This window comes from Scatophagus argus, chromosome 6 (genome assembly GCF_020382885.2).
Source record: "Scatophagus argus isolate fScaArg1 chromosome 6, fScaArg1.pri, whole genome shotgun sequence".
Classification (NCBI taxonomy): domain Eukaryota; kingdom Metazoa; phylum Chordata; class Actinopteri; family Scatophagidae; genus Scatophagus; species Scatophagus argus.
Window position 1 is genome coordinate 20,454,971 of NC_058498.1, and position 24,994 is coordinate 20,479,964.

The 24,994-nt window shown below is 37.9% G+C and overlaps 3 protein-coding genes across 4 annotated transcripts; 1 reads left to right on the forward strand and 2 right to left on the reverse strand.

Annotated features, from left to right (window-relative positions):
- Positions 1-24: 24 nt before the first annotated feature.
- On the reverse strand, positions 25-4,434 carry LOC124060969 (retinoschisin-like). The gene is made up of 6 exons (XM_046392421.1): positions 4,380-4,434; positions 3,832-3,857; positions 3,523-3,730; positions 2,371-2,512; positions 2,098-2,293; positions 25-543 (listed from the first exon to the last, which is right to left on the reverse strand). The coding sequence occupies exons 1-6, from the start codon at positions 4,432-4,434 to the stop codon at positions 391-393; spliced, it is 780 nt and encodes a 259-aa protein (XP_046248377.1). The 3' UTR covers positions 25-390.
- A 965-nt stretch (positions 4,435-5,399) lies between these two features.
- LOC124061057 (AP-1 complex subunit sigma-2) lies at positions 5,400-20,594 on the forward strand. Of its 2 annotated transcripts, none has more exons than XM_046392568.1 (5): positions 5,400-5,512; positions 6,210-6,388; positions 8,252-8,360; positions 8,507-8,644; positions 18,525-20,594. In XM_046392568.1, exons 2-5 carry the CDS (start codon positions 6,210-6,212, stop codon positions 18,570-18,572), a joined length of 474 nt encoding a protein of 157 aa, XP_046248524.1. In that variant the 5' UTR covers positions 5,400-5,512; the 3' UTR covers positions 18,573-20,594. The 2 variants fall into 2 exon arrangements, with proteins under 2 accessions (XP_046248524.1, XP_046248525.1); XM_046392569.1 differs by lacking the exon at positions 18,525-20,594 and adding an exon at positions 15,075-15,703.
- On the reverse strand, positions 20,069-24,978 carry LOC124061054 (synapse-associated protein 1-like). The gene is made up of 9 exons (XM_046392565.1): positions 24,643-24,978; positions 24,380-24,498; positions 24,220-24,286; positions 24,056-24,129; positions 23,808-23,947; positions 23,512-23,663; positions 22,848-22,906; positions 22,581-22,725; positions 20,069-22,489 (listed from the first exon to the last, which is right to left on the reverse strand). The coding sequence occupies exons 1-9, from the start codon at positions 24,827-24,829 to the stop codon at positions 22,362-22,364; spliced, it is 1,071 nt and encodes a 356-aa protein (XP_046248521.1). The 5' UTR covers positions 24,830-24,978; the 3' UTR covers positions 20,069-22,361.
- Positions 24,979-24,994: the final 16 nt, after the last annotated feature.

Genomic DNA, 24,994 nt, shown 5'->3' on the forward strand with positions numbered 1-24,994 from the left:
TTTTTTATTATAGTGTTTACTGATTTATAGAAAGTTGATGAATAAACAATCAAATCTTTGTTTTATACCCGTAACTTTATTTAAGGCAGTAGGCCTTAAAATTGCATTTTAAACCGAATCCCCCGTATGCATTGAAGAAAGTGTCCTATTCTGTATTTACATATTAAAATAATTAATTTGTGTATCAAAGGACACGAAACATGTCCACTTGCCCACATTTAGTTTACTTTGAGCATCACCAAAGAAAGCCAAATGTCTTAAAGAGATGAAGGTCATAACAAAGTTACATGATGGATCTTTCAGTGTTGGACCAATGTCCTCCTTTTGGCAAGCGACAGGTTGGCTGGGGACGGATAGACAGAAGGAATGAAAAAGCAGGCTGAGTGCACTTCAGGTACACTTGTTCATGCACATCAGCAGCTCCATCCTCACAGCAATTCGGGTGTGCCAGCCCAGGGGCAGCAGGCGAATGTAACGAGCTACAATGGGTGGGCGCAGCAAGTTCTGTACTGTTGAGGAGCGGTCAGAGTTCCCATAGAAGACCTGAGGAGAAAGTACACAAGATTCACAAGACAACTTCATTATCATGTCTTGGTACTCCATCCTCAGTCAAACTAGTCTTTGTTTCTGCTCCTGCTGTGGTAATGAGTGCCGTATCTGTTTTATACTTAATAAGTCAAATTGTCTGACGTTTACATCCTATATGATGTTCAGAGTGACTACATCACAAACTGTTATTTTCCAAATATATCCAATTTACAACAATATGCAACAACAATAATGTCCAACAGACAAGCAGAAAATTCTCACTTTGGAGAAGGTGAAACCAGTGTGTGTCTGGTAATTGCTTGAAAAGTCACAATTGGTCAGTTGTCAGAATAGTTCCTGGTTATTTTTCTCTTGACTTGTTTAGGTCCAGTCTCCAAACCTTTCTTTTACCTCTGTTGCCTATTTCTGAGAGACTGTTCTATAAAATGCAGGAAAAGAAAATATTTTTAAAAAAGTGACTGGCAGCTCTTCAGCATAACATTAGCACGAATTTATTTCATTTTCACATACAAGCTGGGACCACTGAGTCAGTGTGAAGCAAGTCAGCAAGTTTAATAGAAGAAGACAAGTCTAAATTACTGGCATCAAGACAAAAATTACGTCTAAAGGTCAATTACAGTGAAATCACTGTGCTCATATTCCTACAGATGATAGCATCTCAGAGCATATCAGAACATATCAAAAACAAACTATTCTTTTTAACTAAAATAGAATTTCAATTCATTGTGCTAACTGAGGACACAGAGGGGAGTTATGTTAAAAGATAGAGCACTAATAGAGCATATGAGTTATTTTTTATTTAAATGGGGTGACTATAAGTTAACAGACAACAGCTTAGTGTTGGTACCAACGACTTTTTTTTTACTTATAAGATAAGATAAGATGAACTTTATTGATCCCGCAGTGGGGAAATTCACCTGTTGTGGCAGCTCACAAGAACACAAGAAGAGTGCAAAAAGTGTGCATAAACAGTTACAAAAAATATAGAGGTGAAATAAATTAACAATTTACAAGGTATGACTGATTGCTTCCGACAGCTTTCAGCTATGGTTTTTATGTAAGATGTAATGGAAGCCCACTGAAATGTCGTAAATATTCAGTGTGGTGAGTTGCAACCGTGAACTTGATCTGCTGGACAAAAGCAGGTATTGTGAGGTTGTCCGCTGCTGTATTTCCTTAATGAAATGGTCAAATGATCCATGTGTGAACACAGGTTCAGTATAAAGTCAGAGTTCCACTGTCCTGTGATGTACAGTACAGTGAGTGAAAGGTTTTGGACTTACAGCAAGTCAACAATATCCACTATGTTGTTTCAGGAAGTCTTGAACTATAGCAGCATCAATGATAGACTCCAAAAGTAAGATTCAAACTGAATAAGCAGTCATTAATGTCCTGTAAAAATAATTTTCACTTTTTATTGAATCTCTGTGGTTGACAAATGCAACTTATATTAATAAAGTCTGACAAGAGTTATGTCCTTTACTTAACTGTTCTTTTGACACAGTGACACTTTAAATCTTTTGTCCACATCACCGACTGGGTGCTTACCCTGTTGTTTCCTGTCTGGTCTTTGTAATAGATCCAGTTGAGGGTTTCTACAGTGCGATACTGGACGCTGTATTTAGTAATCCACTCATCAGCATCACATCGACCCTGGGTGAGGATGCCGGACACCACTCCCACCTCCTTCAGGTCAATCTGGATCCACTGATGCTGGTCGTTAAACTTGGAGAGCCACGCGCATCTAACAAGAATGAACAAATATGCTTTTGTTGTGGAGTATTCGCTATAAAAACAAGAAGAATGGTTGTCATGACATACCCAAAGCCTTGGTTGTTAAGGCGAGCTTTGTTGGGCATCCAGGAGGAGTACCAGCCAGCATACTGGTCCTGATTGGAGCAGCTGATCTGGTCTGATGTCACAGACCCAGATTCAAAGCCCAGGGCTCTGTGATAAGAGCATTCTGTGGAGGACAACCATGTGATTTACTCTGGCATTAAAACTTTTTAATTGGTAAGTTTCAGTCTTGATTTGACACTATTTTGTTCCACATTTGCATTAATAATACTGATGTTCAAACCGGTTGGTTGTTGCCCGACATAAGACTAAAGTGTACCTTGAGCAATGTCCACCTCCCCTGGTAAAATCTATTCACTGCTCAGAGTGACTACAGTGTCTGAATACTGCCATTGTGCTATGGCTGTGTCAAAATAAACAGCTGCACATCCAATTAATTAAAGAGTTGACAGGTTTGGGGTACAAATCAAAGAAAACCAGTTCACAGAGCCTCACAAACACAACAATATACAGTATACTGTCCTACTGAATACTCTCTATTAAAATACTTTGACCAGGCTTTCTGCTCGCGATGATCTGGCTTGAACTAAGATGTGGCACTTTGAAGGCTTGTGTGGAACAGATGATCAGGACGTCATCTGATGTGTGCTGCTTTGCCCGGTATCATGCTATTAGGTGAAGGGCATGTCCTATTTTGGGCTCCCTAATCTGCTCATCACATTCCTGCACAGGTAATGAGATTATCTAACAGCATTTGCCCTTCCAGACCTCTTCCTCACACTTGCTCATTTCTTCAACCCAAACCATTAACGTTTATATAATACATCTGATAACCATTTAACTAAAAGTAAGAACCTGGTTGAAAAATGTCAAGGCATAGAAGAAGGTGAGCAGAAGGTGACACCACTGCAGAGATGGAAAGCCAAGAGCCAAGAGTAGGTGGAGTGTATATAAGGACACAGCCAGCAACCATCAGCTGTGTGATCCATCACACCAGCTGGAGCTCTCTTTGTCCACAAGACACTCAAACATTTGCAGGATACAGCTCTACCCATCATTAATCTTCATGTGTAATATTCCCTGCCATGTCATTGTCCTTCACGTGTTATGCACCCCATTTATCACTTCTTCAAAAACATTGTGGCCTGATAAATAACCTGTAACATGCGTCCTCACCTGGCATGCAGCTCAGTGGGTGACCCTGAGGCGGTGGTGGCGACAGAGAGGTTGGCAGAACAGGTGGGATACGTGTCGGTGAATCAGCAGATTCACAGTCACAGGTGCAGGCTTTGATGTTTCGTGTCCATGTCTCGATCACCTGCTGGTCCTCCTCTTGCAGTTCCTCATCCTGGACGACGTCTCCCTCTTGGGTAGCCTCCTCCTCCTCCTAAAGGACAAATACATGCAAGACTTAATCCTGAGTTTGCTCCCAGAGTGAGTCAAAATCAAATTTCAAATCTCTTTTAAGCAGTTTATGAATCTTACCTCCTGGGAGTGAACAGCGATCAGGGCTGTACCACGCCAATAGATGCATGAAATGTGGAAGCAGATGGTGACATTAAATGTGAAAGCTAAAACTGAATTTTACAGAAGGAGGAGGAGATCAACTAAACCCTATGTTCTGATAAAATAATTTATGAATTGTTAGCAGGTAATTCTATGTGATTCGCATGAATGTCACAAATATCTCTAATTAATCTGCATGATTTGTGTTTATGTGATGAAGACATCAAATAGAAATCAGAAAGAAAATAAAAGAAATCTGAACTGAGAGAAAAACAAATAAGACTAAAATAATATAACTTTTACAAACAATAAACTTTCCCACTGGTCATTATCAACACACCTCTTCATAATGAAGAGGCATGGCAACTGCCAAATTTTGTTGCAGCAAATCTTCTGTATGGTACTTTGGTTGGCATGGTTACATAAAGACACAAAAATGACATAATAGTGAGCATACTCACTAAGATTTTAAGGCAGAGTGCAACATGATTTAATAATATCCCTCATGCAGGTGCAGAGTTACTTACCCTGAGATAGAAGCAGGAGAAACAGCACGGCGGCACATCGAGCAGTGGTCTCCATCTTCCTCTTCAGCTGCGCTGGAATGTGATGTGTGTGCGATATCCAATGCTAGTAGATAGGATTACTGTAATCCACGGGCCTGTAATGGCTTTATCTAATTCTCTTTATTGGCCCTTTGACACTTTCCTTAGGCTTGTCTTATTGTACTGCACCTGTGGTGAATATCATCATTACATAGATCAAGAGTTGAGCATCATGCTTCATGGCACTGGTGTCTTTCAGTATCCTCTGCTACTCATGTTGTAGAGGATACTGTCATCCATGAACACATTTATGACATGTTAGACACAGGCTCAGCAAAGACTCCCACTGATGGTTTTAATGCATCTTGAAAGGGAGGGAGTGGTCTGTTTTCCCCCATTGTTCCCACCATATGAACATAAGCTGTCACCATCTGAAAAAAGTCAAAATGCTTAAATCTGAAAGGGCTGGCTGTATCTCCCATCTAACTCCTGGCATGGATAAGAATGAGTGTATTTCCCAAAATGTTGAACTATTCCTTTAAGTGTATTTCGCTCTAACCCTATTGTGTCGAGGTTGACAGCCAAACAAAACAATATGGTCCAGGCCATCAGTCAATAATCTGATGTCTTCAAGTGAGAAGACCCTATTTCACTCAGTGAGGGAACAAACATCCTGGCTGAGGTCACCTGCATGATCATGATTAGTTTGCCCGTGTTCAGGAGGGTGCAAAGGTTCCTGTTTTTCTTTTCTTTTCTTTTTTTGTCAAAAGGATAACATACACATTTTAAGGTTAACAATAGCAGCACATAACATCAAATATAAAAGACAAGTACATATGAATAACACGGCCTCTACTTAAACATTCAGCTGATGCTTCTGATGGTAACGTTTTAAGGGGCAGAAGTGACCGGCAGCTTGTGGATTGATTGATGTGTTAACAAGCCAATCACATCAGCAATAATGCATAGGCGGAGACTATTATAAAACGTTGGCCAATGAACAACGTTGTGAGCGCTTAATTGGCCAATCAGAAGCTTGATGCCGACTGGTCGTGTTTCAGGGTGGCGTTGGGTGGCTCATTTCTTCAGAGGCAAATACAGTGTTGTTATACAAGGTAAGTAACATAGAGTGTGTATTTCTTCATGTTTTATATTAAAACGTACATATACACTTAGTCGCACATATTTAAAACAGGCTCGTCGTTGCCTGGACAGGCTAATGCTAACCGCTAAATAACGGTGTTAACGGTACTTCCGTTAGGCTGTGCTGATAACGGTAAAGAGATGATGATTTTAGTCATGTTTTTGGTCTGGCTTAAATGTAGATAACTGGCATTCGAACTGATTATACAAATGCTCGTTCCGTATTATTTGTTTTATTGTTTCTTGAATTGAAAACACAGGATATGTTGTCTCTAAACAGGCTGAATTTGACCATGAAGTAAAAATAGTGCGCTGTTTATCTTGAACACATGGCAGAAGACTGTACACAGAGCGTAATTACCGATATCCTAACCACTAAATTGCCATTACACGAAGGGTTATTATTTTCCTGAGATTGGTTGAGCCGATTAAATTGAATTTGTCTTTTAATTTATACATTTTTGGGCACCTCCCACACTAATCATTTCCTCAATTTGGATCAAGTTGACAGAATCAGTCTGACTCTTGATATCTACATCCGGTTTCACACAAAAAAGTGATTGTTTTGAATGCTTTTTTTCTTTTTGTGCAGATGTCTTCAACCACCCACTCCTTCCTCTCCCATCGTATTTCACAGCTCTCCTGTTTTCTCTCATCTCTTCATTCCAGATGCAATTCATGCTTCTCTTCAGTCGACAAGGCAAGCTCAGGCTTCAGAAGTGGTACGTGCCTTTGTCTGATAAGGAGAAAAAGAAGATCACCAGAGAGTTGGTGCAGACGGTCCTGGCTCGAAAGCCCAAAATGTGCAGCTTTCTGGAGTGGAGAGACCTCAAGATTGTATATAAGAGGTGGGTAGAAATGTTCATGTACAAAATGCTTTCTGGTTGAACGCCCACAGAATAGGATATTTCGCTCTTCCATGGGAAGAGCTCAGCTCAGTTAGAGTATCAGGAGAAAGTGTTATCAAAGAGACAACGAAACCATGACTGCACTCAGACTACGACAAGAATGAGCATTAATGTTGCCTCATTATATCCTGTTGCTGTGCCAACGGATGGGCAGGCAGAGTATTGGTGAACCCGGGTGACCCAACAGTGACAGACAAAAACAGCATTCAAGCCGCTGGCTAGTCAGCGACTTTGCACCATTGCACAACTGCACGAATGTTTTTTTATCTCTTAAATTCACTCTAACATTCTCTCTTACTATAAATAGTTTTTTGTCTGTGTTTTTGCCTTCAACAATTCAACAGACTCGTATTACATCCTATAAAACCTGTTATGTGTAATTAAATAGGGGATTTTTATTTCCACCATGGTTCTATGTAGCTGTCAGCTCTCTAACTTAACACTCGTTTGTCAGGGAGACTCAGTGGATACAGCTGTATGAGAGTTGATATAATAAGTCTCATTAACTTTAGTGAGACAAAATGAAAATGATTACGTGTCAGGTCAGATTTTCAGGTACAAGCTGCCCCCAAAGCCAAGCGAGCCCAAGCACACCCAGTGGAAATCCTGTACTTTTAATACAACGAAGACATTGACTGTTGCTGCTGTTTGGTGTTCAGGCCACTGAAGACTGAAATGGGATCTCGAAATATGAGATCTGAGGCACACAGCTATAGTAGGGTGTAACACAATTTAGTTTTAACACAGCCGGTAAAGTGTAGTACGAGCTTTTAATAAAGCGCAGCTGTCTGTTACATTAGTTATGGTTCAAGACACAGCCTTTCTCAGCAGAGAACAGCAGCATGTACAGCATGTCTTGGGCTGTAACTAATAGTTACTTTCCTTATCACTATAATTGCAATCGTTTTGTCGATGAAATGTCAGAAAATAGCAAAAACTTCCCACAGCTCAAGTTGATGTATTCAGTTGGCATGTTTTATTAGACCATAAGTAAAAAATCCAAATATATATTCGCATGAAAAATAACATAATTTATTTTTAGATTATCAAAATGGTTGATTGAAATGGTTGTGATGCATGAATTGCAGTTATATCTTTGGGCAATGTGGATTTATAAGCAGATTGGGTGGCGTGGTCATAAAATATGCATGGACAATTATAGATCTCTATGAGCCCTTACTACAGCTGATTGTTGAGGTGCATGTGGGTGAATCTAGGTAGTCATATGTATTACAAACCCCATCAGTCAACCTCTAGTTTATAACTAGCATCCATACGACACTTAAATTATAATATACATTAATAATTCATTGTAAATCACACCTGTAATGTTTTATGACTCTTAATAGCGAGTTCCAGCCCTGTTGAGTTTGAGACTTGTTACTTGTCGTTCTAAAATCTGCAACTTCATCCACTGTGCCCTCCTGCCCCACTGGCTCTGAGGGATCAACTGACCAGCTCCTTTATTAGCCAATCATCACATGCTTAAAGAGTGCCTTAGGGATTATAGGGATAAAGAACCATGGCAGAATGAGGCTTAACTCGTACAGCCTTCTGCATCCGGCTTCTGGCTTTTAAATGAATACCCTGCACTCAGTAAACAGTGATTCTCAATAATAACAGAGAAGTGCTCTCTCAGCACTAATGCAGTGAGCTGGGAGACAATATATATATCACTTGGAGATCCTCTTTAAGTGATAAAAATGCATGAAGTCAGCTCTTCCTCTACCTAATTTGTCAGGTTGATGTTGCAGTTTTCAAATTGAAAGATGTGAAGTTGGCTGGCTTGTCATTGTGTTTCAGATATGCCAGCCTGTACTTCTGCTGTGCCATAGAGGACCAGGACAATGAGCTCATCACACTGGAGATCATCCACAGATATGTGGAGCTGCTGGACAAATACTTTGGAAGTGTATGTTTCAGCTTGTGTCCATTATATAATGTGTATCCTTGTCATGGTTAATCATATGTTTGCCACCTGCTGAACCTAGACTTATAAGACACTAGTCATTCCTAATGACTGTTTTGTTGTTGTTTTTTTTCATTTCTAAACAACAGGTTTGCGAGCTGGACATTATTTTCAACTTTGAGAAGGCTTACTTCATTCTGGATGAATTCCTGCTGGGTGGGGAAGCTCAGGAGACATCCAAAAAGAATGTGTTGAAGGCCATAGAGCAGGCTGACTTGCTACAGGAGGTAAGACACCTAGTGAAACCAATGTGGGAACAATAATGATTTAGTACCACTTGTACTACTTCCTACTTCATTAATATTCTGCCCTCCCTTGCTATTGGAACTATGTCAGCATTTGGGGTTTTTCAGATCAGAGTCTATTGAAAGAAAAAGTTTAAGTGAATTGTAGTATTTTACACCACTACTGCTTCCGCTCTTCAATTTATAAAGACTTCAGTCCTAGTTGATTAGGTGATATTCATGGTTGCTGGTGGGGGCAAGTATTATTTTTATTGGAAGTCTCTTTTCATTGCATGTTGTTGCATTCTGTTTTTATCAACTCATCAACTTTTCCATTTCAGCCAAGCATAAAAACTATTCTTTTGATATTTAAACTTTGTTTTTGCAACTTGAAAATTGAAAACGCACATTAAAATAAGTTGCTGGGAACTTGCTTACTGTCCCTGCCATTACCAGATACAATGTTGTACTCCCAATAAGGGGGTGCCAATGCCTCATGCTGTTTCTTTCTTGCACTTTTTTTTTTTGCACCTGTCATTGTTGGAGTCCTGATTACTATCCCTAAATCCATTTTTAATTTTGTTTTGTTAGCTGCATGAAAGCACAGCAGCATTCTTGATTTATGCAACCTTTTTCACCAGAGTTTGGCATTTTATTTCCTGTGATTTTCCTTACCTTGGCTTTATAGTTCTTAATTGTCATCCATTTAGTTTGCTTGATCTTGATTTCAGCTGATATTTTTTTCTCTCTTTGCTTTACTATTGTGATTTTCAGAATATAGACTTTCAGATGCGCCTGTTTTCAGGTACAGTTTGTAAAAACCTGGCTAACCGTTGTTGTAGTGTTAGATCAGTAGCCTTAGAAGTTCTGTAGATTCACCAACACAACAAAAGCCAGCAGAAACAACATACCAGCAACAGCAATATTTCAAGTCTCAGAAATATACCTTAAATTTTTTAAGTTACTGGTGTGTTTTTTCTGTGTCAGATCAACTTCAAGTCTGATATCTCCGATATAACTGTAATCTCTCAACCAATAAGTCCACATGTCAACAGTATACGTGAAAAAATCTGAAAAAGTCATTGTTAGAGAATATTCTTACTTAGTTTTCATCAAATGAGAAACGTGAGAACAGAAATGTCACTGAAATGTAGTACTATGCTCTGCATCTAACCACATGTGCTGGCCATATGATGTGTCCTGAAAACAAAAGGCAATGTCACTGATCTGTACTTACTTATTATTACTGTTATTACTTATTTTGAATAGTGATAATGTTGTTCTCCCTCTCAGTGTGCCTAAGATGTTTAAAATGACTTGATTTAGAACGTTGAAATTTCACACATTCTTTACAGTCTTTTCAGACTTGTGTGATGGTTGAAGTGAGGGGCACTCAGGTTGCAGCTCACAAACAAAGCCTCATTGTTTGGACTGCTCAGACCACCAAAACAATTCTGGCCTAGATTATGATTAGGGAGCGTGATAACAGTAGCAAAACTGTTGTCGTGTCACTGCAGTTATGTTGCTGACCAAAAGCATGTGCAGTAGGACACCAAGAAACGCTGATCACAACACCATAGCAGCGTTTTGGTTTCAGTGCACAAGGGGCTTACTGTCACTTTAATCCATTAACGTCATAAATCAAAACCAAATGATTTTCAAAGGGAACTTGCATATCCAGTTTTTAACATTAAATACACATAAAAGAGGCAGAGTTGCATGCAGTATTTGGCACTACACAGTAGTCTAGTATAGGCCTAATCAGTTTCACCAGGCTGATCAGTTCGCTGGATTTGTCTGCTCAAAATTTGGTCAGTTAGTGAACCAAAAGGCCACTGTTAATGATGTCCGAGAAGCAAAATCAGGACACAGCTGACAAATAATGAACATCCAGTGAAGCAATGGGAACTACAGAGACCCACCTACACTGAAGAACAATTTTTTTCCCCCATTCAACTGAAACAATTTTTGCAGATTCTTCAAACCTGGTAGTAAAGATACACAGTAAGGCAGTGTTTTTTGTAGTTTAAACATAAGCAAATGAATAACAGTAAATAAATAAAGTAAAGAAATAATAAAACTATGTATGTACCTAAAAATACTAAGTTTGGCACATTTGCTAGTGTGTACTCTATGACATATGACATATTCTATTCTCAGCTAAGCCATTATTGTGAAATATCATCCTGTTGATGTTTAACTGCATGAATTTAAAGATAAATTTAATCTTAGAAAATCTGTTGGCAATATATCTCACTTAATTTACTCATTATAAGCTATACATCATCAAGTCATTATTTCCACTGCAGATTTACAGCTATTATTAAGTTAATATACCACCAGCGAGTGTAATTTTACAAGAACTACACATCAAGGCCTATCAGTTTGTTTCCATTTTATGTTTAAACATGAAAAAAAGCCTCTTGGTTCCTAATATGTGATAGATCTGTCTTCATTACTTCATAGCTTCATTAGAGATCTGACATGAGTTGTTCACCATCTTTAGAATATTGCTACATGTGATGTATGTATAGCAAAGGAGACATATGTCATGGCAAAAAACACCAGTGCACCAAAGTTTACTAACTCCAGTGACCTGAAAATTTTATTTATGTTGCCAAACATGGAACACAAAGTGGCCAAAAGCAAGTAATGAAATGAGAAATAAAGTCGTGAAGCAAATCCAAGCCATTAACTGTCAAGCAGCCAAGTCTGCTATCTCTGAGGACAAACTGTGAAGCTGTTAATTGATTTACAGTCAGCAGGACCATCAGGTAGCAGTACTGTACTGTGATCCTAAAAGGCTTATGGCAAGTTCTTAGTGTAGCTTTTTCCTTTAAATATGTATAGTTATGAAGTGAGTAGACATTTTAAATCATTTAGTTGATATTCTCATTTGGAAAGAAGTGGGCTCAGAACCTCAAGATTGCCATTCAACATTTCCCCAGACAGGGAAACGGAAAGGTCTCTGATTGGCTCAATTTTGTATTTGTAGAGCCAGAGTGAAGACTGGGGAAGTTTGCCAAATGAGGAAATCTTGTAATGGACCTAGAGTCCATCCATGTCTCCATTCAGGCAATTGGTAACTACCAGACTGGTGCAATCAGTCAGTCAGCATGGGTTTGCAGGTCTGCGTGCTGCGTGACTTCCGCCTGCATGTACTTCTGTCAGTGTGACTCCTAAACCTGAGTGAAAAATACATGACACAGTGTAAAGGGTCATAACAGGCATGAACTCAAACTTGAATGTTTAGAACACGTCTGACTCCACTCCCTTTCACTAACAAGCAGTATAATCCTATACCTTGCAATGTGGTTGAAATTGTTTTAGTAAAACTGTTGGTTTTACAGTTTAAATTTGGAGGTTCTTTTTACGTTACTGTAGCAGACAAAGATTTGAATTTTATTTTTCATGGAAGCAGCTTACAATTTTTAAGTGAAGTTACTGTTAAAGGTCCAGTTTGTAGGCTTTAGGGGGATATATTATATTATAATATTCAGGACTGCATTTTCATTAGTGTGTAATCACCAGAAGTTAAGAAGCTTAGAAAGAGCCTTTATGTATCTACAGAAGAAACGGGTCCTCTTCCATGGAGTCTGCCATGTTGCGCCACCATGTTTCTGCAGTAGCACTGGATGGGCAAACCAAACACAGGCTCTACAGAGAGACTTTGGCTTTGTCATGAGTGAAGGCCACAGAGTGGAGTATTTAGTTGGCTGAAATCTGCTAACTCACCACTAGATTTCACTAAACCCCAAATTCCACACATTGGATCTTTAATTTGAACTTCACTTAAATTTAAAACTAAATTTCAAATTTAGATTGTAACTATTGTCATTGATAAGTGAAAGAGGTTTGCTGCCTGTGTGAAGACTAGCCTGTTGTTTTTACTAACAGCACTGAATGTTAATGTTCTGTTTGTTGTTTTGAACTGGTGAAACATGCTGTTGACACAGTATTTTACATTTACAAGCGTTCATTCCACAGGTTTTTGCACATGGTGGTATTTGGCCCAGAGTGACCATTTTGCACAATTCCCATTAGCTTATATTAAGATGGTGCATTCAGTATTTTTCATATTCTCATCAAAGTCAATGACCTCTCAACTCTCCCACTTCCCTACACTGTTGCACTCAACCTCAAGATCATTTCTTCCTGTTGAAGACCTGAATCAGTAAAAACTGCTCACAAAATATAACTTATTGTTTCTATTTTTTAAAAAAAAGGCTCAGTCATTTCTTAAAACCGCTTGTGGCTGTATATTTTAACACTCATTATTTAAAGAGTATCAGTGCATTTGTTAGGGACTAGTTTCAGTCATTGAATAATGCACGTTTGATGTCCTAACAAGTATTTCTGGCAGCACAATGGTGTATTTGGGAGTGACTCAAAATAAACTACATTGTGTATTCATGGTAATGAAGGAACGTGTCGTTTTGTGCGACAGTGTGGCTCAGTGGTGAGTTATAACAGAAGAACAGAGGAAAAAGCTCTATCAGGTTTTGGACACACTGATACTTGTTCGTTAAATCAGTTAATTGCTGGTTTTGTTTTTTTCATGGGCTTTGGTGACAAAAATAAAATGTAAGGAATATCACCAGCCAGAACACAAGCCCTATTTATGGATCAAAGAAAGTTACTATTAACTATTAATAATGAGTTATTACTGTGGTGCTTCCTCATCATGGTTATTTTATATTCAGGAGATGATATTCAAAAATATAGTTACCAAAATCCTTCTCAGTGTTAATTAGTTATCAGGTTAGTTATTTGAAATTTTTAAAACACCACATTGGACTGATGGGATGCAGAATGTTCCGTCAGATCTTCAACAAGCACTGTATATGATGTTTGTTTTATGGATGGGTGTAAGTACCTTGTGATCAGACAAACACACACAAACACACCCTGATTTTTATGAGTGAAGACAAAAATTATTGTCTTCAGTCATAAAAATCAAAATATAATGTGTAAATATAAGTCAGTGAAAATACTGCAAGGGCTTGAGTTGGGGGCACATTTGGAATGAGTGCCTCTGGCTTGAAGGCATTAATAAGAGCATAGTGTGCAGTAATTACATGGACTACATGCCACAGGGGATTTGGTTAAAGTTATTTTAATAAGTCTTTAATGAATCTTCTCAGGAGCTGGCCATTACTTTGGTGCCAGCAAGCAGATTTTCTTTTAGAATAATGATGCCTCACAAGACCTCCTGCTCAGCTCATCACCATCAGAGATAAAATGAGCATAGACGTCCCCATGAAGAGGACTTTGTTATTGTGTTGGTGCACAGTTACCCTCTTGCTCCCCAAGCACATAGTGTAGCGATGTAGATGTTGTAGACTCCTGAGAGGTTAAACTTCAACCAAGCTGACCAGCGTTGCTTCGTTCTGTTTATTTTTGTCTTTATAAAACTGTTTGCCTCACAGGTGTGATGGTCCCAAATATGGTCTCTGAGTCCTCTGGTCTTTTCCAGAATTAGGCCAGCTGAGGTGATTACCCTGTGTCTGTGGATTTAGGCTGTCCATGCTCCTAGAGCCCTCTAGTCAGAATCAGTCTCAGTCCTCTAACTGTATATTTCATTCTGTCTGTAGCTCATTTCCTGCTGGTTAAGACAGTTTCCCTGGTCTCGCATCCTTAGTTAGTCTCTCCACAACCAGCAATACGTGTTTGTACTGTAAACAAAGTAATCATAGTCTGTTTGTCTTTGTTATCCATTTATGTGTAACATTTCATTGACACTGCCTGCTACCAGATGTTTATATGTTTTTATATTTGAATAGGATAGCAGTTTGGATAGGGCATTTTAAAGTGTCCTGAGATAAACTGAATAAACAGTGAAAATACATATGTTAAATAGTTCATATAGTTCACATTGAAACATTTTGCTTTTTGTGGGGAATTTTACATATAGTTTCCCTCCTACGTAAGACAGACTTGTGGATGTGTTTTCCCCAAAGACATTCAGAATATGAGTTAAATAAAATTAAGGTCATTGTTCAGCTTACCTTCAAACTGAACCAAGACATAAAAGCCACTGTGAATTTGTTTGATTTTGAATTAGTGAGCTTTGGGGTGGTGATAATGTAAATGTTTTTTATCTTTAGACAAAGCCAACAAGCTGCCGCCTGCTGTGTATGCTAAGCTAAGCTAACCACCTCCTGGCAGTAGTGTCAGTAGGTCTCATACAGATGAGAATGGTATGTACAGGAACTCTCAGCAAGAAAGCGTGTAAGCGTATTTCTCCTAAAAAAAAACAGGAACTGTTCCTTAAGGTAAATAATGGCTGAGCAGTGGTGAAACTAGTTTGTCTGAAGTGATACGTCCATCCTGTCGTACTGTCTACTGCATGTCTTGTGAATGTCTGTATGAGGAGGCTGTTATGACTCAACATTCCCTTGTTTTCTAAGCTGTGTGCATTTCTCTCCCCCAGCCCCGTCATGAGTACTTTAATGTGCCTGTGTACTGATTGGCTGCCATCGCTGCTGCTGCCGCCACTGCTGCTGCTGCTGCTGCTGCTATCCACCCTGCATGCTGAGCTCCTCAGTGCCTGGCACCTTTCTTTCTGCCCTCTGAGCACCTGTCATTTATCATTGGTTTGGGGGGGGGGTAACGATACTCTCAGTTCACTATTCAACTCGATACACGACAGCCATGTTGCGATATTGTCAAAATTAAAATTAAATGTTAAAATTAAAGTTAAAAGTATCATGAAAACTACAGATTAGGCATCCTTTTTGAAAATGTAACTTTGGAATGTCATCAATTTATAATTTTCATTAATATGTTGATCGATAATTTAATATTTTTTTAAATTTTAAATGGTGATATATTGTAACATGCCTGTCATTCGTCTACTTATTATTGGTTTCATTGCACCAGTTGAACACCTCTCTTTATTATCACCAATGTTAAAAAAACAACAAAAAAAAAAAAGCAATTTGCATCATCTGCCATCATAACCCAATCGTGACTTGCCACAGAGGTCACTGGCTTTAAAGGAGCGAGCAACGTTGTGAAGGCCATGCAGCTTTGTGACATGTGCAGTAAGCATTCGGCTAAACAAGGTACTCGTCAAAAATGTTTAACTCAAGGTCCACTTACTAGATTTTGTCTATAGCTTTCAACCACTTGGTCTTCATTTGAGCAACTCAAAGTGGATCTTACATTGTGAATTTTTTCTAATTTAAGATTTTTGGGTTTTAAGACTTTGTTTGACCTGTTTCCAAGGTGAAGGCTGACCCCTTAACCAAATTACTGTTGGAAGAAAATCTGTTCACTGCTGGGTTAGGATGGCACCTGATTGAAAACCACAGGTCATCTGGTTTATCATGCTACGTTTTCAAATTCACATCACACAAAATGATTTCCTCTTCATGGATGTTGTTCCCAAAACCTTATGTCTTGCTAGCAGACTATGTGATCCAAATCTGCCCCTGTGGTGCACGGATGTTTCTGACAGTGTTTATGTGTACAGTATTGTAACCTTCAAGGAACAAGTATATAAGTGTAAACACACTCTTTGGAAAGAAATGCTTTTAAATGAGATCAGAAAATATGATCATCTGCGTTATGGTGTATCATCTGATGACTCATCACCTTCATCATCATTTCTCATATTTTTATTCCCTCAATGGTCTTGTTTTTGTGACAGAATTCACATTACGTCAGCCATGGGTGGGAAGTGAATGCATTATAAGTCATGTGTTCCTGTTCCTTTATCACATCTGTTGTGGATATGTCAGAAACGGTTTTGTTTTTATCCTCTCACTTCAAATCATATATATGTTTGAGTCGTAGGTATTGTCCTTGCTGTAATTTCTAGGAGTTCTTGTCGTAATTATCAATATCAGAAACAAACTCTAGTTCAGATAATGGCACACACTAGAAGATCGAATAGATTTTCAACATCAGAAATATTATTTTTGCATATTTTAAATTATTTATAAATTCTGGTTATTTCTATTTTAATAAATAGTAGAAAACCCAATCAAGGTAAGTGGTGTTAACGGAAGTAATGCTAAAGCTAAATAAATATTCGTTTTGCACTGATTAACCAAGGGCTCTTTGGCTTTCAACATTATATTGATAATATACATTTGAGCACACTTTAAATAATTAGTCTTACAAATTATTATGTATTATGAATGCACATTAAGCACTTAAAATGTTTTATATGGCCTGTCGTTGTTCATCTGTGTCCTGGTAAGCTAGAGCATTATGATGAATAGAGGGTATTTTATCAATGTATATAATAGATATAATGAATAAATTGTTAATGATTTTTTGTCAATTCAACACACTGGTGTCTTTCTTTAATACAACTGACTGGTCCCTGTTTATGGTGGTTTTTCGCCCATATGTGACACCTTTGAAGATCAAACTAACATTTTGTCATTTAGTTTTTATTGCAAGTGTTTTCTTCTATAACACAAACACACCTGATCATGACATGACTGAATGGTGAGAAGCTCCACTTGCTTTGCAGCTGAAAGTGGCACGCCTACATAATAGTTGACAAGAGATTTGTTAATCTAGCAAAAGCTAGTGAGAAGAATTGGTGAATAATGTGTAGTTTGCATTAGAAGATCAGGGCTGAACATTTTGCAATGAAAATGAAATGCCACTGAGTGTTGAAATGGGCTATTTTCCTCCTCTTCAGCGTAAACATTTCTGTCTCACTATTCTGCTCCTCTCTTTGTGCTGAACCTTGTTTTAGGATGCCAAAGTAAGTGCTTTTCTTTCTTTCTGCCACAAGCTAGCAGGCCTGATGTTTTCTTGTCTATTGTTTATATGTGATTTGTGACACACTAGTCTTGGTACAGTGTGAACAAGAAGGTTAATGTCCTTATCAAAGGATTGGTTGGTATGTAGGCCAACAGACACTCTTCACAGCAGACATTGTAACATTAATGATGGCTGCATTCCATTTAAGTGACCTAATTCCAGGACTCTAGCATTGTGCATGATCACTAACTGACCAGGCTTACTGGGACTTAATGGCATGGAGCCATCACTAATGTTGTTATTGACACCTGTGCTTTTTCTACTTTGACAAGACAAAATGTCTTGTCAAAATGGTCTAATGATACAGACATGCAGTTCAGCTCATGTCATTTTTTTGCAGCATGTGCACATAGAAATGTTATAAACATTGCTGTAACAACTAATTTCTAATTTGGAGGGTAATTAACATAATTGTTTGTTCCTCAACTAGAGCCATCCTTTTCATTTATATTCATTCATTTGATTCAGTGTTAATATAAAAGTATCCATTAATGGATCTTTAAATTTAAAGACCATTTGAAATATCGTGTTCTCTGATTTTAATGTAGAATTTGGGGATTGAACTGAACTGCAGAATTGTGGGTTCCTCACAAAAAACACTCCTTTAACTTAACAAGCATTAATTAGATTTAATTTGGATACAAAATCTTTTTCGCTGCATAGTTTTAGTGGAGCTTTTGACCCCCAGTGGTGCAATAGATGAATGTTTTCACTAGTCAGTCTCTGTTTTGTGTTTATCATGCACACAAGCACAAATATTAATACAGAATTTGGAGCTTGCACTGAACAGAATTCAGGTTCACGTTTCACTTTTTGTTTTGCATCCATTTTATTTCAGCATTAATGGAAAAAATGTTGATTAGTTCAGCTTTAGAATTTGGAGGGTGAACAGAGTTGTGGGTTTCTTAGTATAAGCCAGTCAGTTTGCTAGTGCTATTATTCATTTATCATGTTGATTCAGTTTTAATATAAAACTTTAGTCCAAAATAATCATTCAAAAATTTAAGGATGGACTAATAGATTGTGTGTTTGCACAGTGACATTACACCTGACCTCACTGTGTGTATGTGTGTGTGGTTCCTCTCCCCATCCACAGGATGCAGAGACCCCTCGCAGCGTACTGGAGGAAATTGGACTGACATAAACACGGTCCTCATCATTATCCACTTGCCAGACACTTCTTCATCTGCAGTGCGTAGCTGATAACAACTCCCAATTCACCTTCAAGCACACTCAATTTCACACTCACACACTGTGTTCTATAACTCTGCCTTTGTTTTCTACTTTTATTCTGAGGCAAATGATGTAGCACTATTTGGGTATTTCCTACTGAGTTATTTATTTGTTAAAAGTGATGATGTTAACTTTTTTTAAGGAAAAACGCAGCATTATTAAGTTGTTTGTTTGGGGTTTTTTTTTTTGGTTTTTTGGGGTTTTTTTTTTGCTGCTTTCCAGTCCACGACAAGATGCTCTACTGAGTGATTTGCTTGATATCAATTTGACCAAAGCTGATGAGGTCACTCAACATTTATTTAATGAACTTTAATGAAATTCCAAATGTGTTATTTAATACCATATATTTTGAAGGGAAGTCAAAGTATTACATAAACAAAACCAAAGAGTTCTGTTTCATCTTGCCTTTGTTTCTTTAACACTGCATAGTGATTTTCATGAACTATGTGAAATGTACTGTACACCACTGCACTCTGAAGTGAAATGACTGTGGATAAGGACAGAAAATGTTGTGTGTAGTTAAATTAGTATTCTCTCTTTTTACAGGCTGTTATCTGTCCCATAGTCTGTCTAACTGTTTGGTCTAGTGGTTTCTAATGGTAGGATTCCACTTAATGATAAATGCCTTAATTGCTGACAGATTTCCATTCATTTCAAATGAATAATTCAGTTTGCATGTGACTGCAGTGGAGTAAATACACTGAGTTTATTTTATGCATGTATTGCGTGCAATACCAAAATCAACTGTATCTTCTGCACATTTAATACTGTGCTTCTATTCTGTGCTTTTATTTTTGTTTTGGTGTGTAAATCAAACATGTTCCACTCACTTTAAATTTCAAATCATTGTTTAGTCCAGGCTTAATTTAAGAGATGGGATGTTTTCACTTAAAGCTGCACTGATTAATTTTTTGTCCACAAGGTGGCAGTAGAACCCCAACGCAAATGGTTCGCCTTACAGCAAAACACACACACACACGTTTAGATTCATCTGATATTATACTAATTGAAAAATACTGATAAATGCAGCTTTAACTGGAGATCAGAGGTGTGATATGGGAGCATAATATAAATAACCATTTCCCTCTTTGTATATACTCAGTGGTAAATAGTGTTAATATTTACGAACAAACTTGTGCTAATCATACAGACCACGGACCGGTGTGACATTTTAAAGCTGAGGGACTACTGCGACAACACAGTCTACTCTTTTAAAGCCGTTTCACTGTCTAGACATTACTGCCATACATTGGTAGTGAGTTAATACAAAACACAAAGAATCTTTGGCCTCAGACAGCTGTGTGTGACTTAATATACAGCATGTAAACTACCTATTTACTACTGTGACAGGAAATTAAAGTGCTAAGGCAACCATGCATAAAACAGCAATAGTGTCATAAACCATAGCAGAGTATTAAGATCTTTATTTGAGCCAAAACTAACTTGCCACACACATAAAATGCCTTGGACACAGGACTGTACAAATCTCATAAAAATGCATTCTTTCCATATTTGATGTTCATCTTGCAGTTATAAAATGTATTTACTCTTATCTGCTCACTCTCTTTTGGTTTCCATTTTGCCACATTTCCATATCACTGTCTGACATGTTGTAATATTGAATTCTCTTCCTGTTATCACTTTTATATAACATTAGCAAGTGAGCATTTTCACGTAGAATTTCTTCTGTATGATATACTGTGACTGAGAGAAGCTATGGCACTCTCTGCTGTGTATTGGTGGGTACAGTAGTAACAGCATGAGTGGAACCTGTGTTTTACATTATTGTGTTTACTTAGAGAGCAAACAGAGCATACATTGTGTCATTTACTGCTGCAGTGTTTGAAATGGATTAAGGGAGGAAGGTTTTGTTTTCCTGTCAAGTTCAGCAATAAAGAGTACACTCGTGGAAAAGAGGCTGTACTGTCACCAACAACTTGTTTCGTCTAATTTTATTCTCCCCTCATCACTTGCAGCTCATAAGGAGTAATCTGCCCAATTATGTGATGAAAAGGGCAAAATGTGTCTCAAAGTGTTATCACACATTAACTCACACATTTTATAATAAGCTCATTGTGCAGGAGAGGTTTTCAAAAACCTATTTACAACCTTTTTACTTTTATGTTTTAACAGAAACATAAAAAAGTCAGCACAATTTAGATAGCAAAAAATATTAATGTATAATAAAAGTTATACACTAAACTGACATTAGCATAGACAGTGAACACTAAAGACAGTGGAATTCTGGTGTAAACAGAACAGCACAAAGCTTGTTTGGACCGGCACATCTCAACAAAGTACATTACATCAGCATCTATAGTATACAGTATATGTGTGCATGTGGAAGTGATGCATTTAAACACAAAAATCCTAAATGTTCAGTCATTCATATTAGGATTTTACTAAAATAAAAGAAACGTCTGTCTGTTCTTAAGATTTTCTTGACAACCATTCATCCAATCGGCTTCACACTTGGTGGGTTTACTAATGAGAATCCCAAGGAAGTGCAGAGTCAAGTGTGAAGTAGTTTGGATCAGCAGTTCTCAGGAAAAGTGCATCCAGCAAAACCAGAGGCCAACCAGTAGGCCCAATCTCAACAGGCACTGCACTAATTTCAATAAAATTCACAGGGCCCAAGCAACATGACAATCACGACATACACTGTGTATTACATTGTACTTCATTGTCCACTTTTATCAGGTTTTTAAGTTATATTACAATAGCATCCATCATCCATCAAACTGCATCATTTACATTAGTAAAAGGAAAGAGTTGGCTCAGTAATATGATATACTTTACTGGTCACATGAAATCCTCTAGACATGACAGAAAATATCTCCTGACTTACTTATTACAGTAGACATCAGTAAGGTGAGAAGGACACACTGAAGCCTCCGGTCTGTGAACTAGGCAGTAGGCACTAGGCAGTTAGGCAGTCATCCATTACATGAATGTTTTAATGAGGATAAACGTCTTGGTATTTGTGCTTAAAATGTCGTGTGAGACTATGTAACTTTTGAAATGAGACAGTACATCCACAGTTAAATCAATTTTACAAATGAACAGTGCAAGAAAAAACAAATCCACACTGACTCATTTCTCTACATTCAGTGGTTTTGCTGCTACAGTCTAATTTGGCCTGGTATGATCAGCAGCCTATGGTGGCTGAAGTTAGCTAACAGTGTTTAACAGTGCTAACTTTAGGTCAGTATTACTGTGTAACAGCCATTGCTGAGTCAGTTTGCTGAGTTTGTGACTCTTGTCTACTTGTGCTACTATTACAGTAAGCTTTAGTTGACAGTATTTTTACCATTTAGCATTATCCTGTAATTTCCACCTGTGTCAACAGTGGCAGCTTTTCAGCAAATATTAGATCGTCTCGCTTAATTCCTGGGGCAAACGCTCTATTTTCTGCTGAGGCATTCACATTATCACATTATGAATTGAGATGCAGAAGATATCCCTTTTACCTTAACAGAAAGGCAATACTGAATATTTACTCCTAAAACTTAAAACTATTCAGGTCACAGTTTACACAGTTTACTGAAATGTTAATGATGATCAGTGGCATTTCAATGCTGAGAATTCTTCGAGGACCAGTACTGTAATGAATCATTCCAGTGGAAGAATTAAATCTGTCATGATAAGCTGTTGCTGACCTTCAAACAGTAAAGGCTGGAGGAGCTTGTGTAAGTGTCTCCTAACTGTCCTCCTTTAGCATCTCCTCAATCTCCCTGTCCCAGTTGTCATCACAGTTCTCACTGTCATCCAACACGTCGTACTCCTGCAGCTCCGCCTGCAGCTCTCTCTCCCAGTCAGCAGTCCCCTCTAAAAAAAAAAACCCCAGTGTCGAGTCACTCACTGAGCTTTAATAAACTCCACTAACTACATGATAACTCAGTTAAACAAAACAACTTACCCTGCTTTGTGTTTGGATGTTCCCTCCTGTCCAGAACCAGCTGTTCCATTTCTTTGCGTAGGTCGTCCTCATTTATCTTGCAAGTTTCAAAAGCATCACTCACAAACTCAGACACAGGCGAGCTGGAGGACATCTCCTCTTCATCCTTTCATAACAGAAATAAAAGCAGGTCAAAACTTAATTACACTAATGTTAGTCCAATTACTGCTTTATGGTGAATACTTGTATTTTCTTGGGTATTTTATTCTTTGAAAACAGATGGTTTACCTCATTTGTCTTTGGTTTGGTGCTGCGGATGGCAGGGGAAGTTTTCTGTTTCACTATATCTGCAACAAAAAAATTTTTGAATTTATATCTATAGTATATTCAAGGACAAAAATAAGGTGATAATCATTTCTTATACTTACTTTCTTAATAACACTATTAGAGGGTAAACCTTCTATTTTTCCATCTACTGGTATTAACGTAAAGTAAAGTACCATGTTAAAACTGTTCCGATGCTTAACTCACTTGTTGGTTTATCATTATAGTATTCAACTGTTCAAACCTCTTTGTTTCAATGATATTACTACCTTTTAAAGTGATAAACTCAGTATGCATATATTAGCCTGAAATGGGCAATTCTGCATAATGAATACCTTTACTTTTGGTACTATATGTAGTATGTAGTAGTTAGTAGTCAATGAAAGAAAGTATTATTTTGATAACAATACTTGATTTTACTTAAGTATCATTTTTAATGTAGGACGTATGTACTTTTACTTGTAACAGAGTATTTATATAATGAGGTATTGCTGCTTTTAGTCAAGTAAAAGATCTGAGGACTGCTTTGATCACTAGCTTTATGTGTGAGTGGCTATGTATTCAAATTAATTCTTTGGTTTTGCACTGATAAGTGCGTGAAGATTAAACACAGGCATTATCGTTTTACCCTTCTGATGAACACCCTCAGGACTGGTTCCAGTTTTCTCCAAGTCTCGCTGTTCAGCAGCCTGCTGTGCTGCTAGAGCCGTGAGTTGAGCTGACTGTTTTATTAAGGACACACGGTAGAAGTAATTCTTCCAGAAGACTTCCTCTTTCACCCTAAGATCAATGACACAGAGGAACAGGAAATCATCTCTGCAGTTGACTAAGATATTTTTGTTTCTAATAAACCCACTTCTGTGCGGGGAGGCACATGATGAAAACACAGGACAAAAGTATTATGTGATATCAAAACACTCTCACTGTTTGGGGACCAGATGGAAGCGCATCTTCCGAAGGAGCTCATCTTCCTCCAACATCACCATGGCGACTGGATACATTTGCTCACAGTCAAAGTTAAATTGCACCCCAGCAGGAGGATCTCGCAAAAAATTTCTTTTGTCCTGTCAACAAATGAAGCAAACAAATGATGATAGATTTTTCTTGAAATTAGATCGATACACACTATTTCTCTCTATATATATAAAAATTTTGTAAGGAGTAATACTCACAGCTGAGAGAGCTAAAATCTGCTGCTGTATGGTGTCCTCATCGTTATAGCCAACCCATGGTGGAACAGCAGCACCTAACAACAATGAAGCCTCGCCTGTAGTTACCGTATTGGATACATACTAAACATATATATATATATATTTACATTCTATTCAGTTCTTACCAGATTTCTTTGCTCTTTTCTCCTCAACAAATCTGTTTTGTTCTTTCTGAAAATCACCCAAAATCGTCTGAGGGAATAAAAATATCATTAAACAGGCCAAACTTGATCAGAACAAAGAAGTTAAATATTTAAATTAAGAGATATACCAAGAGATACCTGCCTTATCAATAATTCCATTTATTTTCCCCTCCTCCACACTTATCTTTAGACTTTGTGCCGTTTCAACGACGGACTCAGACACTTTCTTTGAGGCAATGCTGGCGATATTATAAATGTAACCTGTAAAGAGACACGTTACTCAGGTAACGGGGATCCTACAGCTACAGCAAATCGAGTAATCACATAAAGCCAAGTGTACTGTAATTGTTATTAGTACTACAAAGTTTAGTCCATCTGCCTACTATCAACTTCAATCAGACTTACCACTGAAGCCCTTGGCTTTTTGGAGAAGTTGAGGCGGTTGAGCATTTTCCCCAACAACAATGCTCTGCTCACTTTCAGACCCAGCAATGTCATGGTTTTGGTTTTCATTGACTTTAGACTCGCCTTCTTGTTTAACTTGCCCATTTTTGTTTTCTATGCCAAGCCAAGTTCCCCAGCTCTTAAACATACTTTAAGTATTTTGTAAACAAACGTAAAATAAGACGATGAATTACTTCGTTTTGTATGTCACTTTTCAGTTAAGTTTGAAACTATCAACAACGACGACAGCTGATGACGTTTCACCATTCAACCACTTCCGCGAATCGGTTAAGTTTGGACCTTCTGTGTTCCT